Source organism: Moschus berezovskii, chromosome 13, assembly GCF_049115385.1.
Source record: "Moschus berezovskii isolate FMDL1 chromosome 13, NW_MosBer_1.0, whole genome shotgun sequence".
NCBI classification, from domain to species: Eukaryota; Metazoa; Chordata; class Mammalia; order Artiodactyla; family Moschidae; genus Moschus; species Moschus berezovskii.
Window position 1 is genome coordinate 60,804,326 of NC_142472.1, and position 17,940 is coordinate 60,822,265.

Here is a 17,940-nt window from a genome sequence, read left to right on the forward strand (position 1 = left end):
TCTCAGGTTGTTGTGGGCAGTAGGGAATTATTTCAATGAATATTTCAGCACATTATTTTAATCATTGTTCCACCAAATCCAAGTGGGCAATATTTTATAGTTCTTAATTCAGTTACTAAGAAACCATGGTCATTAAATTGCAAACTATTTGCAGTGAGGTCTATCCTGTGATTTACAAGCCTTGTTAAAAACAGTGTAAAAGAATGCAAACTGTGCCATTAATACTTGTAATTTGATGCTGCATTTGTTCTAAACTCCCAGTGATTAATGTTTTTAGTAGAAGAAGGAACACTGTAAGGAAAGCAGACCTGAATGTTATAATGCCTAAAATATGAGAATGTTAGTATTTTAAGTTTGTTCATTTGCAGAGGAAACATAAGTATACAAATACAGTTGTAAAACAGAAATATCTCAAAAGCTGCCTTAATTTTCCAATGAGACTAAAGAAATAAAGGTTTAATTGCATTCGTTATTAAGAGTTAAAGTTACCATAATATATAATGCCATTCACGTTCTTGATGGGTTGAATGTGTGAAAGTCGCTCAGTCATGTTTGACTTCTTGCAGCCCCATGGACTCTACAGTCCATAGAACTCTTCAGGCCAGAATACTGGAATGGATAACCTTTTGCTTCTCCAAGGGATCTTCCCAACCCAGAGATTGAACCCAGGTCTCCAGATAATATTTAATCCTTAAAAGAAAGTGGGCAAAGCTTTTAAATTTTATTGTGTAAACAGTATGTTAATTCATATAACTTGAAAAAGTGTGTTTCCAGTTATATATCATTATTAATAATTATTCTTGTTTTTCATGTTCCCATTCTTAGCCAATTGCATGATTTCTGGCGTTTGGATTACTGGGAAGATGATCTTCGTCGAAGAAGACGGTTTGTCCGTAATGCATTTGGCTCCACTCATGCTGAAGCGTTGCTCAAAGCTGCGATTGAGTACGGTGAGTACCAGTGCCTCTTACACAGGAATGCTCCTCAATGTGAGGGGACTCTCTGTGGTTGATAGTTTTTTTTTCTTTCAGTACCTTTTCAGGTTCTCCATGTCATAAGTCAAAAATGTTACATTTTACTTTATTGTGCAACATCATTTAGGTTACACTTAATTAACCCAGTATTTCTCCCACGTGATGTATGTTAGACTCTTCAGCTTCTTTGTAATAGATTAGAAGACTTTACATACTTGGTTATTACCCACCATCCTTCTTACACAGCCTAAAACAACAGTAAAGTCATTTTCCTTTTCAGCATGCTTCAAACTTTGGTCTTTCAGATTTTTTCACTTAAATTTACTATTGTAATTGTGTATTCACAATTATATATTTTTATGTATAATTTGTGTGGGTATGTGTACATATATACACTGTGTGAGCATACATGAAATGTATATACAAACATGTATTGTTATATATATATACATATACCTGCACATACTTGAGTATTTAACTGAAATAAATATCTTATTAATAATCTCACTACATGGCATTCTCTGTTTTAACCCTATTCTATCATTTTCAGTCTAATAAAATAAATCATGCCTCCGTATGCCCGTGTAAGTTCACAATCCTCCAACTGCAAATAAAGTTTGAAAAATACCATCCTATATTAAAGATAGCATGAGCTATCACACTACAGTAGAATTGTACCCTAAATTGTCCTTTATAAAATGTGCTGCTGCTGCTAAGTCACTTCAGTCGTGTCCGACTCTGTGTGACCCCATAGACGGAAGCCCACCGGGCTCCCCCTTCCCTGGGATTCTCCAGGCAAGAACACTGGAGTGGGTTGCCATTTCCTTCTCCAATGTGTAAAAGTGAAAAATAAAAGTGAAGTCGCTCAGTCGTGTCCGACCCTTAGCGACCCCACGGACTGCAGCCTACCAGGCTCCTCCATCCATGGGATTTTCTAGGCAAGAGTACTGGAGTGGCTTGCCATTGCCTTCTCCATATAAAATGTGCAATAAATAGTAAATATCAAAATATTTTTTGTAATTTAATAAAAATGCTGCTACTTTAGATGTCTGTCCACCAAAATGTGTACATAGGGCTATTCTGTCTGTGTACCTAATTTTAAATAGTCTAAGAAATTTAAGTTTGATTGATCATATCACAATTTTATAAACCACATACCCTCAGAAAATACCATAATTGAATACTATCCATATATTTTTGTTATTAACTAACCAGTCCATTTTAAGGGAGATCAATCCTGGGTGTTCATTGGAAGGACTGATGCTAAAGCTGAAACTGCAATACTCTGGCCACCTCATGCGACGAGTTGACTCACTGGAAAAGACTCTGATGCTGGGAAAGGTTGGCGGCGGGAGGAGAAGGGGACGACAGAGAATGAGATGGCTGGATGGCATCGCTGACTCTGTGGACATGAGTTTGAGTGAACTCCGGGAGTTGGTGATGGACAGGGAGGCCTGGCGTGCTGTGATTCATGGGGTCGCGGAGAGTCGGACACGACTGAGCTACTGAACTGAACTGAACTGATTCTCATAGTCACTTGATTTTTGTTTTTTGTTTGTTTTTTTTTTCAATTTGAGAGTAATAAGTGAGCCATGGGGCTTCCCAGGTGGCTTAGTGGTAAAGACGAGGATTCTATTCCTGGTTCAGGAAGAGCCCCTGGAGTGGGAGATGGCCACTCACTCCAATATTCTTGCCTGGAAAATCCAATGGCCAGAGAAGCCTGGTGGGCTACAGTCTGTGGGGTCACAAAAGAGTTGAACATTACTTAGTGCCAAAACAACATCAACGCACAACAGTGAGCCATGTGTTTTAAAATTTACCATAATAATATGGAGCAGAGGATGCCATTCATGCTCTGATAGATTAAACAGAGAAAATATGTAACCTTAATAGAAAGAAAATGTACACAGCTTTGAAAATTTACTATATAAATAGTCTGTGAATTGATATAGTTTATTGAGGATCACAACAAAAATAAATATGTGAGGATTCCACGCTCCTCTGTCCGTGGAATTCTCTAGGCAAGAATACTGGAGTCGGCAGCCATTCCCTTCTCCAGGGGACCTTCCTGACCCAGAGATTGAACCCCAGTCTCCTGCACTGCAGGCGGATTCTTTACAGTCTGAGCCACGAGGGAAGCCCCGAAACTATTATACCTAAAATAATACTATATAGTAAAAGTTACTACAGGAAAGACAGTGCTAAATATATATATATATATAGACAATAGTTGACTTGTACTGTAGGTGATTTCTTTAATCAACTCAAAAAAAAAAAATCACCTAAGGATTCTGATACCTAAGGAATTAACACCAAGTTAAAATGAGTTCTAACCTTTATGTCCTACAAAAGAAATTCTTAAAAATATCTACTTAAAATGGCATGCTTTATAATGTGAACTTAAAATTTTTTAAACTTCATTTTATACACATCCATTTAGGCATTTTCATCAATTCATGTTGAATTCATCTCATTTGAAATTAGAAACATCTAAAAACAATTTGTAATAGAGGTTGGGCTGGCGTGATATTATTAGTGACACTGAGTTGCCAATACCACATTTGTATAGGATTCACATTATAACACATTTGTCATTCTACAGGTTGCTTATAGAAAGGGTCTGTTAGAAAAATACTTCTTTTGTTTTTCTATAAAAATGGATGCCTTACTGTGTATGTTCAATTTGTAAAATGTCTCTTTTGCTAAACCAGGGTCAAACCTTATCAGAAATAAACTTATTTTTTTATTAAAATCTTTTTAAGATTGACTGTCATGTATTTTAGTAATATAGTAACCATTACTAATGTCTCTAAACTAAAATATAAAATTCTGATTTTTAAATAGATGAAAGATATAGGTGATAGTAAACATCTGTGTAGTATAAATGTGTGTTAAAATATATAGTGATTGATGAGGGCTTCTCAGGTGGTGCTAGTGGTAAAGAACCTCCTGGCCAATGAAGGAGACATAAGAGATGCAGGTTTGATCCCTGGGACAGAAAATCTTCTGGAGGAGGGCCTGGCAACCTACTCCAGTGTTCTTGCCTGGAGAATCCCATGGACAGAGGAGCATGGTGAGCTACAGTCCATAGGGTCGCAGAGAGTCGAACGCGACTGAAGTGACTTAGCACAGCATAACACAGTTGTTTATGAATTTTGAATAGTAGATCATTGGAAATATTCAGAACCTATTATCCCTCCTGAGTTGGATTCTTTGATAAAAGGAAAGTAGAGTATGTTTTTATTTTATGCATATTTAGAACAAAGACCGCATGTATGCCTTAAAGTATTCAGGACATCCACATGGTACCATTGAGGTCATTCCTGGAGTTAAGGTAGAGTGTGCTCTACTGTGGTCAGCCGCTTCAGTCGTATCCAACTCTTTGTGACCCCATGGACTGTAGCCCACCAGGCTCTCTGTCCATGGGTTTCTCCAGGCATTGAACCCGTGGGATCTTCCCAACTCAGGGATTGAACTCATGGTTCCTGCATCTCCTGCATTGCAGGCTTACTCTTTTACCACTGAGCCACCCGGGAAGCCCCTAGGATGGGTAGTAGAAGACAAAAAGAATTCAAACAGTTCTACTTCCAGAAACAGTTCTAGAACACTCCTCTTCAACTTCACATCGGAGGACTTTAGGAAGTGTGTAGGAGGGTAGGGAGTATGTGAATTATGGAGGATGTGAAGAGGTGAGTGAAAAGTTCTCCCTGGAACGATCTGTACCTGGAAGTAGAAAGAGGAATTACAGATGGCCTGGAACATAATCCTGTATCTTCTCCCAAACACTTTTGTGCCTTCTAACCTATGTATAAAGTATTTCTTCAGAAGAAATAGGAAATAAATGTCATTAATTATTACAAAACACTTCATTCAATGAAAATAGATGTTGAAAGACTTAATTGAAAACATATTTTGTATATTTTAGAGAAAGCTTTTGTATTCACATTTTCCCAGAACATTCATAAAAGCTAACAAAACTGAGACCATCATCTGGCCATTCTGCCTCCCATTAAACATTTAAATGTGTTTTAAGTACCTTAAAGTCTGGCAGTATGTAGACTAACATCCAAATGATTTAATGTTTTGGTTTGTGTAGATGTAGATGAAGGGTATAAATATAGCACAAACCTACAAATTTTGAGAGAGCTTCTAGAACAAATTGAAGTTCAATTATTTCTTCTTCTGTATTAAATAATTGCAGTATTTCAAATTCTGTCTTGAAAGTTAAACATTAAATGCACAGAGAAACTCTGCTGTAATCTATAGTCAGTTTTTGGTTTTTTTTTTCCTGTTCATCTACATTGTGGTAACAAAATTGTTTTAGGAACAAAAGAATATTTTATGACTGGAATGTTAAGTCTAGAAATATTTGAATCAGTGATCTAAGTTTTCAGAATGTTAACCAAGTTGTACAAGCTGAAAGAATAACCTAAAATTATTTAAATAGGGAATATTTACATGGCCATCAAAACAGTCCCTCAGACTGATCACTGGTCATGTTTCTCTGTTCATGTAGTACACTATGTTTCGAGAATGTGAGCGTATATTAATATAATAGAAGTGAAACTGAATTTGCAGAGTTAATGTTTTAATAAATATGTTTTGAATCACTAGACTTTTCCTTCAATTCAAACATTTTAGATTAAATTATAGTTAAACTTTCGTGTGGTGGACAGAAACAGCTGGAGTTTAAATTTCATGACATTATTTTTAGGTAATTTATTTGGAACCACAAAACAAATACATTAGTAATACTTTATTTTAAATGAACAAATAACAGAATTGGATATATTTTCAAGAGACATAACAGAGAATTATTTCATATTTACCTTGAAAAGTGTTCTCTTCCATTTCATTATTAAAACTTTTGGTTGACCTTTTCAGTTGGAAAACATCCTTAGCACTGATGGAGCTTTTCATGCTTCTTAGTAATACTAATGAGTTGAATAATTAATGAGGTTGTCATGTGCGAAAGATTTGGTGTGATTTGATATGCTTTCAGCCTCTGGTGTTGGAATGTGATTAATAAAAACCTACAGGCATGCAATTTTTGTTCCTGGTGTTTAATGTTCTAATTTCATATGTACTCAATGTGCTATTTCAGTATTTTCTAATACTAAAATCTCATTCAAGTGCAAATTTAATTGATTATCAGGAATTTTGCAGACCATAGCAATGGAAGAATATAAGGAAAATATTTTAAACTATAAATTCATCTTTTGACCTGCTGGACTTTTTTCTTCAAGGCAAATTAGCTAATAAGCAAATGATTGAAATAGGAGTGTTCTTGTATATTAAAATGAAACAAACTAGACAGATTCTGGCACTAAAAGATTATGCTGTCAAAAAAATAGTAAAAATCTTAATAAGTTTGGTTGTCTTGTTGATCGTCAATTATAATTTTGGACTCTGTTTCCCTTCCATGAAATTATAGTGGAACAATGTTTCATCAAAGCTTAAGATCTCAGACTCCCCCATGTCTGTGATCAAAAACGTCATCCTAAATAGGTCTGATCAGGCATCGCAGAGGAGGGCAGGCTGCTTTAGCCAGAGGAAAAAAAAACATGGAGCAAAGATGACAAAGTTCATCAGTCATTTCTTTGGCAATAAATAATAACATATGCTGAGAACTGCAAATGAGAACATCCTTAGGTTCCTCAGAGATGTGTCTGCTTAGCACCTGGTTTATCCAAGCTTGTGAAGCTATCATGATATGACCTTGATGAATAAAAAGCAGCTCTGTAATAAATCTGGAATTAAATTAGTTTTGATGGTGTATGCATGACTACTGTAAAGTGCTACTTGCAGTCATCAAGAAACAAGAAAAGAACTGAGAATAAAAAAAATAATAATGCAGCTACTTACGGTTGTTGAGACAGGAACTTCAAATTATCTGACTTGATTTTTTTTTTTCTGACTTCAATTTTTTGAAGAGTTTACACTTAAGTAGTTGGAAAAGATTATTTGAGTTTTTAACCTAGTTGTCTCGATTGTTTGTACCATATTGTCTCTAGCAGACATCTTATAATTGTTCATATATAAGTTCATTTTAGTTGCTGTATTATTAATTAAATCTTCATACCTGAATGAAACAGATGATCTGATTATTGTTAAAATAATTTATTGAAAAATTAATGATGTAACTTTTGTATGAGTGAGAGAAAGACGTACATGGAATCATCTTTCAGCTCTTTTTGATGCCAGTGCATATTTTAATATAATCTCATCTTTACCTCATGGTTTTATAGTCTCTTAAAATCGCAACTCACTTCAGTATTCTTGCCTGGAGAATCCCATGGACAGAGGAGCCTGGTGGGCTACAGTCCACAGGGTTGCAAAGAGTTGGACACGACTGAGCAACTTCACTTCACTTCAAAAGAACTAAAACGGATTATTTAAATGCTGACTTATAAAATATGTTCATAAAATGCATTTTAAAGTTTTCATATAAGAACATTTTCATTACAACCAGGGTTTTAACAGCTCCCCTGTTTTTATGTTGAAGCTTTAGACAGAAGGCTTTAAACTGACTCAAGAGGAAACAAGTAGCTTCATTCATTGGAAAGCATTTATCAGGAATCTTCCACATGCCATGCATGCATGAAGTACAGGGTTCAGAGCATGAGACACAGTTTCTGCCTCCTCACAGCACTTAGCTTAGTGTAGTGATTCTCAACAGGGATGGAAGGCAGCCCGTGTTCCTGGTGTCTAAAGGGTAGAAACTAAGAATGGTGCTAAAATACCCAACCATTCACCAGACAGTTCATCAAAAGGACAACAAAATCCAGCTGAAAACATCAGTAGTACCACGGTTGAAAAATCCTGGTCTAGTGGAAAGAAATAAGCTGTTCTCATAGAGAGAAGTGGACTTCATAAAGGAACAGAAGAAAGATGGATGACTCTGGGGATAGTGGATTGGAATCAGCTTCACTGAAATAATTACTTATGAACTGACTTGAGAGAAGCTTAGGAATTTATCAGAAGCAGCAGATTTAATAACAGGAATTTCCAAGACATGGAGGCATAAAAAAGCCTAACTTACTTCTTTGAATGGGATCAATATTTTGCACTTGGTAGTAGCTCACCCTATAAAGTTATCAGAAAGTATTTTGATTTTAGGTATTTTATATTCTGAGATAAAAGAAAAAAAGTTGAGGGCAGGAATCATATCTTTCAACCATTTCATTTAAAGCATTCACATTAATACAATTTCATGTACTTAATTGCTGCTGTTACTTGACAATTCATTCATTTCAAGGTATCGGTTCAGTTCAGTTGCTCACTTGTGTCCAACTCTTTGCAACCCCATGAACCACAGCACGCCAGACCTCCCTGTCCATCATGAACTCCTGGAGTCTACCCAAACCCATGTCCATTGAGTCAGTGATGCCATCCAATCATCTCATCCTCTGTTGTCCCCTTCTCCTGCCCTCAATCTTTCCAAGCATCAGGGTTTTTTCAAATGAGTCAGCTCTTCGCATCAGGTGGCCAAAGTATTGGAGTTTCAGCTTCAACATCTATCCTTCCAATGAACACGTGGGACTGATCTCTTTAGGATGGACTGGTTGAACCTCCTTGCAGTCCAAGGGACTCTCAAGAGTCTTCTCCAACACCACAGTTCAAAAGCTCAGTTCTTCTGCACTCAGCTTTCTTTATAGTCCAACTCTCACATCCATACATGACTACTAGAATAGTACATCCATACATGACTACTGGAATAGTCAGCCATAGCCTTGACTAGACGGACCTTTGTTGGCAAAGTAATGTCTCTGCTTTTTAATATGCTGTCTAGGTTGGTCATAACTTTCCTTCCAAGGAGTAAGTATCTTAATTTCATGGCTGCAGTCACCATCTGCAGTGATTTTGGAGCCCAAAAAAATAAAGTCTGTCACTGTTTCCACTGTTCCCCCATCTATTTGTCATGAAGTAATGGGACTGGATGCCGTGATCTTAGTTTTGTGAATGTTGACTTTTAAGCCAACTTTTTCACTCTCCTCTTTCACTTTCATCAAGAGGCTCTTTAGTTCTTCTTCACTTTCTGCCATAAGGGTGGTATCATCTGCATATCTGAGGTTATTGATCTTTCTCCCGGCAATCTTGATTCCAGCTTGTGCTTCTTCCAGCCCAGCGTTTCTCATGATGTACTCTGCATATAAGTTAAATAAGCAGGGTGACAATATACAGCCTTGAGGTACTCCTTTTCCTATTTGGAACCAGTCTGTTGTTCCATGTCCAATTCTAACTGTTGCTTCCTGACCTGACAGTTTTCTCAAGACACCGGTCGGGTGGTCTGGTATTCCCATCTCCTTCAGAATTTTCCACAGTTTATTGTGACCCACACAGTCAAAGGCTTTGGCATAGTCAATAAAGCAGATGTAGGTGTTTTTCTGGAACTCTCTTGCTTTTTCGATGATCCAGCAGATGTTGGCAATTTGTTCTCTGGTTCCTCTGCCTTTTCTAAAACCAACTTGAACATCTGGACGTTCACAGTTCACATATTGCTGAAGCCTGGATTGGAGAATTTTGAACATTACTTTGCTAGCGTGTGAGATGAATGCAATTGTGCGGTAGTTTGAGCATTCTTTGGTATTGCCTTTCTTTGGGATTGAAATGAAAATTGACCTTTTCCAGTCCTGTGGCCACTGCTGAGTTTTCCACGTTTGCTGACATATTGAGTGCAGCACTTTCACAGCATCAGCTTTTAGGATTTGAAATAGCTCAACTGGAATTCCATCACCTCCACTCAGTTCAGTTCAGTTCAGTCACTCAATCATGTCCGACTCTTTGCGACCCCATGAATCACAGCACACCAGGCCTCCCTGTCCATCACCAACTCCCGGAGTTCACTCAAACTCATGTCCATTGAGTCAGTGATGCCATGCAGCCATCTCATTCTCTGTCATCCCCGTCTCCTCCCACCCCTAATCCCTCCCAGCATCAGAGTCTTTTCCAGTGAGTCAACTCGTCGCATGAGATGGCCAAAGTATTGGAGTTTCAGCTTTAGCACCAGTCCTTCCAATGAACACCCAGGATTGATCTCCTTTAGAATGGACTGGTTGGATCTCCTTGCAGTCCAAGGGACTCTCAAGAGTCTTCTCCAGCACCACAGTTCAAAAGTATCAATTCTTCAGCAATCAGCTTTCTTCACAGTCCAACTCTCACATTCATACATGACCACGGGAAAAACCATAGCCTTGACTAGACGGACCTTTGTTAGCAAAGTAATGTCCCTGCTTTTTAATATGCTATCTAGGTTGGTCATAACTTTCCTTCCAAGGAGTAAGCATCTTTTAATTTCCTGGCTGCAATCAGCATCTGCAGTGATTTTGGAGCCCAAAAAAATAAAGTCTGACACTGTTTCCACTGTTTTTCCATCTATTTCCCATGAAGTGATGGGACCAGATGCTATGATCTTCGTTTTCTGAATGTTGAGCTTCAAGCCAACCTTTTCACTCTCCTCTTTCACTTTCATCAAGAGGCCTTTGAGTTCCTCTTCACTTTCTGCCATAAGGGTGGTGTCATCTGCATATCTGAGGTTATTGATATTTCTCCCAGCAATCTTGATTCCAGCTTGTGCTTCTTCCAGTCCATCGTTCCTCATGATGTACTCTGCATAGAAGTTAAATAAGCAAGGTGACAATATACAACCTTGACGTACTCCTTTCACCTCCACTAGCTTTGTTCATATTGATGCTTTGTAAGGCCCACTTGACTTCACATTCCAGGATTTCTGGCTGTAGGTGAGTGTGAGTGATCACACCATCGTGATTATCTAGGTCGTGAAAATATTTTTTGTCAAGTTCTGTGTATTCTTGCCACCTCTTCTTAATATCTTCTGCTTCTGTTAGGTCCATACCATTTCTGTCCTTTATTGAGCCCATCTTTGTTTGAAATGTTCCCTTGGTATCTCTAATTTTCTTGAAAAGATCTCTAGTCTTTCCCATTCTTTTTTTTTTTTCTCTATTTCTTTGCATTGATTGATGAGGAAGGCTTTCTTATCTTTCCTTGCTATTTCAAAGTATACATACAGCATTTTAGCACATATATTCATCCTTTTCAATAACCACGTTGAAGGATGATAGTGTATGGAATAAGTCTATAAGTATATTTTCAAATCCTGTAATTGTTTTTTTATGTCTGTACTGTATTTCCACCTAGTGAGTCAAAAGCCACCAAAGATAAGGAGCTGACAAAATTATATCAATAGATCTATTGCTGAGCAGCATGGAACTGCTCATATTCTTTTCCATAGTTTTAGATTAATTTTTATAAAATGTACCCAAAAATTAACATTTGTAATTAATTAAAATAGATTATGATAAATATTTTCATCAAAATATATTTAAAATGTTACACAGACTCAGTGAATAAGGCTGTCTGATTGAATAAGTAAATTTTAGTTAGACTTGAAAGGATGAATGGAGATCTTCCCAAGCCAGTAAGTGGAATGTTGGCAGCATGGACAAAGGGACCACACAACACAGCGTGAATTGTTTGGGGAACAAAAGGTAGTGTGGGGAGATAGGGAAAAGGCTGTTTGGAGCTATACTGTGAAATAGTTTGTCAGCAGAGCATAAGAGGATTTTTATTTGGGAAAATGACGGAGCATAGAAATTGTCATGCTAACTAATACATGCCTGTTATTGTTTAGTTGCTCAGTTGGTCCAACTCTTTTACAACCCCATGGATTGTAGCCCACCAGGCTTTCCTGTCCATGGGATTTCCCAGGCAGGAATACTGAAGCAAATTGCCATTTCCTTCTTCAGGAGATCTTCTGACCCAGGGATCAAACCTGCATCTCCTGCATTGGTAGGCAGATTCTTTGCCACTGACCCACCCATGAAGGCTTTAACTAATAAATTTTATATAGTGCAAAATCTCAATCTAAATACCATTATTTTTCTAGACAGTGTGTTGCTGTGGATACATTTGAAATTTTTCCAAGTCCTAGAGTCTCATTGAACATTGCCCCTCTCTAAAGTTAACCTGCCAAATTTTGGCCCACTGGTCTAGTCTGTCATCCACAGAGGTTTCTCAGTACAGGTGAACTGACAGTCATTCACAGACTGTGCATTCAATGTCATTTATAAAAACATTATTTAAAATATCTTTGGTGTTTTTAAAAGTGTTTTAGACAAGCTGTACCAACATTATCTCTTAACTATCCTATTTTTTAAAAATTAAAGTATCTATCTGCGGTGCATTCAGTTCCTGGGTCAAGAAGATCCCCTGGAGAAGGGAATGGCAACCAACTCCAGCATTCTTGCCTGGAGAATTTCACGGACAGTGGAGCCTGGAGGAGGGCTCCAGTCCCTGGGGTTACAAAGAGTCGGATACGACTGAAGTGACTAACATTCCATGTCTCCGAGCTAATTGCTTGTTTATTCAGAACATCTCCTACTCCCATTTCTCATATTTTTAAAGTAAAATATCCACACTGAATTTTATGTAAGGCTTAAGAAAGAAAAAGACCCTGATGCTGGGAAAGATTGAAGGCTTGAGGAGAAGGGGACGACAGAGGATGAGATGGTTGGATGGCATCACCAACTCAATGGACATGAATTTGAGTAAACTCTGGGAGTTGGTGATGGACAGGGAGGCCTGGCATGCTGCGGTCCATGGGGTTGCAGAGTCGGACATGACTGAGCGACTGATCTGAAAAAAGAAACACCAAGCTTCATTCCCCAGGTTAATGCCATTCACTGCCAAAGGAAGTCTCCCCACCTTCTCAGCCCCTGTTCAAGTTGTCCAGTTCATCTTTTCTTTCATTCCAAGAGTTGCAAAAGTTTTCCATTCTGCCACTCATCTGCCATCTACCCCTCTAGACTCATAGTGAAAATTTTCTTTTGTGTGTTTTCCCCTCCCTTTTATCTTCCCTTCCTTCTTTCCTGAAAATAAACATGATCATTGTAGAAAATCTAGATAATGCTCAAAAATTTTAAAGAAGGGAGGAAAAGGGCACTCAAAGACAACCATGTGAAGATAGCTGCCTTTACCATTTTGAAATACTTATTTCCTGCTGACCTTTTTCTAAGCATACTTTTTAACATAGGGACCAAACACTATGCTATTTATTCAAGAAGTCACAAAGGTGAATAATCCATTATCTCTCTTCTTTATGCTATTTAGAGGGTTCCAAACTGGCCCAAATTTTCTATAAGTTTTAGCATTTTTTCCCCACAGGTGTGCCATGTGATTTTTAATGTAATGAAATCCTATTTAAAATATTTTAAAATCACCCTAACTTAATGATCAACAGAATCCTACCACATAATATATATTCAGCCTAAAACAGATATTCTACATTTATCTTCATGTATAGTCTTGAAGTATGGCTTATCAAATTTCCTTTAAAAAGCGTAGAGCAGTTTTCTGTTTTCACTCCATTAAGAAGATTGTTAAGTTAGCATGCTGCACTTAAATTCAACAATATTTTCTTATACCTTTTTAATTGAATTTTTTATGTTAAAAATGCTGTTTATGAATATCCCCTTTGTTGGTCTGCGCTAAGAAATACTGCTTACATATGAATATTTTGAATTAGGAATAAATGAAATTCCATTTTTTGCTGTCAGAACCAAATTGTAAAAATGCACTGCTTGTCTTTGAAAATCAGTATACTCTATTAGCAGGGCTGTCAATATAAAAAGTGCATTCCATTTCCACCTCTTGCTCTAATAACCTTTTCTGTGTTACTCTGAGGCAGTTCACATAATCAGAGTATATTGTCAGCTTACTGGAGTTGGGGAAGCATGAAATGAAAATCACGTTAATATTGATCCAATTCTTTTACTTGCAAGTGTCCTTGATGTCCTTTTCCACAGAGCAATAACTGTTGATGTTAGGTAGCCATTTTCTTTTATTTCTTATAGTCTAGCAAATCGTTTACAAGCATAACTAATGTGAATAAGAACTTACCACTTAGAAGAATAATCTGTGAACATTCCATCTTAATTAATGCCCATATTGCTAATTCTGCATATTTATCCTGCCACTGAAATATTTTCTTTGAGTTTTTCAGAGAACAGCCTGCTTGCAGATACAAGGTTTATGTCTCGTTTAAAACAATCAAAAGTCTGCACAAGTTACTCATTTTATTAGTAAAAACACAAAGGATGCTGTACTCTATAATTTTATGTGATACAATAATATGCTAGATGGACCATAAATAGTAGCATCAATTATTAGTTCAGGGAAGGATTACCATTTCTGAATCAAATTTGTTATAAATTTGAAGCTTGTTTCTTGGTAGTTTTATGGTGGTATAAATAATATCTATTTTGGATTATAAAATATATTCTCTGTCAGCAAAAATGAATTGAAATAAGAACCATGATTAAATCCAGTGCATTCAGACTAAAATACCCACAACTAAGGAAGGAGTCTAAACTGTCCAGATTTTTTACCTGTATTTATTAAATGTGGTCAGTAACTTCAGATTTTTTATTTAAAGTCTGTTTGAAACAACAGATGGGAACTGTTTGAATAGAACAGTTGTCTATTTGAATAGAAACAATCTGTTTCACTTATGAAAGTACATGCTTTCATAAAATAATTTTGTATTGATAAAGCAAGGCTCCTGACTCAGCATCAGATATAAAGGAGAAAAATAAGATCCTGAGACTTGTAGTCATTCATTCCAATAATGTTTTTATTCAGTGTCACTTTAACAATCTTCACCATTAGGATTTTTCTGTTACAAAGGCTGTTTTTCCTTTAATCCTGTTCTGTACAGAAGAGTATTTTTTCAGTCCTTGGTCTTTAGCAGATCTTTATTTCTCTGTCATCATCATTCATGCTTCTTAAGAAAGGAAATTCTATGTTTGTACTATAAAGTCAAAGGCAGAATTTAATTTTGAATTTAAATTATTTATGGAGAGAATTATTTATTTAGTAAATGATTGTTACAGTAGTTTGTTCTATGTATGTATCTGCTACTTTTATCTCACATTAAGATTGGCATAAAATATTTTTGAGTGATAGGTTTCTCAATACAACAAAAAGCGTTTTTTCATCTTTTTTGAAATGTTCAAAATTGTAAACTTCTCAGTAATAGATTAATTCATATGTATTATTGCATGAGATATTATCACCATATCTATGTAATCATCTGAGAGGTATATTTATCTTAAAATATTTTCCTTTTAAAGTGGAAATTAACTAATATCATTTGGAGTTACTAAAAGTACTATTCTGTAAAGGTGTTTCTTGCTCTGATTTCACCTTTAATGAGAAAAAATAACCTCTATTTTAAAATTTGCCAAAGTATCAATGATACTAGTAACATATATGATACTAGTTACATATGATAGTTAATATATCATATAGTCCTAGTCCATTTTGTCAAAACACATTTTCCAAGCTAAAAATGTTGTGAAATGCTATATATTCAAAAGAATTTCTTCCCCCAAAATGAATGCCGTCTTAAACTGATTTCACGATGTTTAAAAATGTTAGAATTTCCTATTATTATATTTAGATAAAATTAAATTGAGATGAAATTTTCATTCTTTCCATCCCCTTCCAATGATGGAAGAAAATTATATATTATATGGATCATCTATATAATTCTGTAAAACAAATTATGATATAAACTTTGTTGAGAAAGCAGTTTTTTCCCTTATGTAAGATACTACAAATACTTCTATTCTTAAGATGACTCTATTCAAAATCAAAAACAAATTTCAAATATATTGATGCTTATATCATTTTATTTAATAATATCTTTAAGTGAATGATATGATTATTGAGGGAAAACAATTTTTAATGTAAGTTATTTACACTCTCTTCAACTTTACAAACATTTATTGGTACCTGCTTACATGCTGTCCTTGCTGTCTTCAGGAAGCATCTGGTCTAATGGAGGCATTGAAGGCTCATATTGCCTTGTAATGAATTATAAACAGAGTATCACAACAGCATGGTGACAGGAAGACTAATCCCAACTGAAGGAAGGGAAACCATTATTGCTGGGTATTGTGCTCATAAGACCTAAGACGCATTTGGTAGCTCATTTGAGTTTTTTTGATCCTCTCATCAGCCTGCATTTTTCCCCCTTTGCAGTGTTGTAATCGATAAAGCATGGGTTGTATTCTTGTTCAGTTTTAAATTAAGGACTTAGTAAACTCTTTTTAATACTCTTGTTAGTTTATTTTCTCAGCATTTTAACAAAACATTTTAAGAGCTTATTATGGGAGATGTGATAGATGTGGGTTTGATTCCTGGGTCAGAAAGATTTCTAGAGAAGAAAACGGCATCCCACTCCAGTATTCTTGCCTGGAGAATCCCATGGACAGAGGAGCCTGGTGGGCTACAATCCATAGGGTCACAAAGAGTTGGACACGACTGAGCTACTAACCGGAGAAGGCAATGGCAAGCCACTCCAGTACTCTTGCCTAGAAAATCCCATGGATGGAGGAGCCTGGTAGGCTGCAGTCTGTGGGGTCGCTAAGGGTCGGACTCGACTGAGCGACTTCACTTTCACTTTTCACTTTCACAATTGGAGAAGGAAATGGCAACCCACTCCAGTGTTCTTGCCTGGAGAATCCCAGGGACGGGGGAGCCTGGTGGGCTTCTGTCTGTGGGGTCACACAGAGTCGGACACGACTGAAGTGACGCAGCAGCAGCAGAGCTACTAACACTGTATAAATAATATTCACGCATTTCAAAGTATTTCAGCATCCATTGTCTCATTTTAACACTGCAATAATCCTGTAAGAGTTCACTTGGTAAATACTTAGTCCTCTTCCAACAGCCTAGGAAACTGAAGCTAGGAGATTGGTCTGGATTTTTTTTTTTAGTATTTTCTTAATGGATGCTTACAGAAAAAAAAGGAAAGAATTGCAAATCACATAGTTCACCTTCCTCATGTATGAGGAAATTGTAAAGGACATAAAGAGAAAAGTAACATAAGTGCTGTACTTTTTCATACTCTTCATGGGGTTCTCAAGGCAAGAAAACTGAATTGTTTTGCCATCCCCTTCTCCAGTGGACCATGTTTTGTCATAACTCTCCATCACCAGCTCAGATGGAAGTGAGTTTGAGCAAGGTCTGGGCATTGGTGATGGATAGGGAAGCCTGGCATGCTGCAGTCCGTGGAGTCACAAAGAGTTGGACACGACTGAGCAACTGAACTGAACTAAACTGAAGTGCTGTACATATAAAATGATTAATACACAGATTATGTATTTATTTTCATGTGCTCATTCAATAAATATTTATTGATTGCCACTTTTTTTACACTTGTTGCACTGGAAATAAAAATCTCATTAAGAGTACACCTAAATGAAAAAAAATTTTTTTAGGAAAAAATATCAAAAATAACGGTATATTGGGACTATATATAAGATACAAAATGTATGCAGTGAAGAGAGTAATCAAACTGAATCTTGAAGAACAGAGCAGGTGAGAAAATTCCATGTAAAAGAAGCTCCACATGTCAGACTTAAAGGTTTGAAACAGTATGGCATGTTTGGTAACAAAATCTTTCAGCTCTTGGGGAACACAAGGTGCGAAGAGGTCAGATTGGCAAATTAGTGAGATTAAATAAGCAGGAAGAGGATCATGAGTTATAGACCATATACTTAAATTGCACAGATCAAATTACATTGAGAAGAGATTCTCACAGAGTAAATATACATAATATAGGTAGGTACATAGGTAGGTAGGTAGATATATATATCCATGTATTATTTTTAATAAATGAAAATTAAAAACATTTCCAAACTCAATGCAGAATAATAACTATAATATAAAACTGATAAGAAACATGCTAACACTAAAATTGGCTTGCTATGGGTTTATATCTTTTCTTTGTGCATTAGCAAAACAGACATGATTTATTGCTTACCTGTTATTATAAATTATTATTTTCCTTATTGATATAGATATTTAATTTATTTATTGTTTGCCTCTTATTATGAATTACTTTTTTCCTTATTGGTATAGATATTTTAGAGTTGACTAT

At 36.3% G+C, this 17,940-nt stretch overlaps 1 protein-coding gene across 2 annotated transcripts in view; it reads left to right on the forward strand.

Annotated features, from left to right (window-relative positions):
• Positions 1-17,940, forward strand: part of NBEA (neurobeachin) — a 671,823-nt gene that overhangs the window by 389,213 nt on the left and 264,670 nt on the right. For both annotated transcript variants that reach the window (XM_088842722.1, XM_088842723.1), the window contains exon 39: positions 826-950. In XM_088842722.1, coding sequence (XP_088698848.1) covers positions 826-950 — 125 coding nt within the window. The remainder of the gene's footprint in view (positions 1-825; positions 951-17,940) is intronic.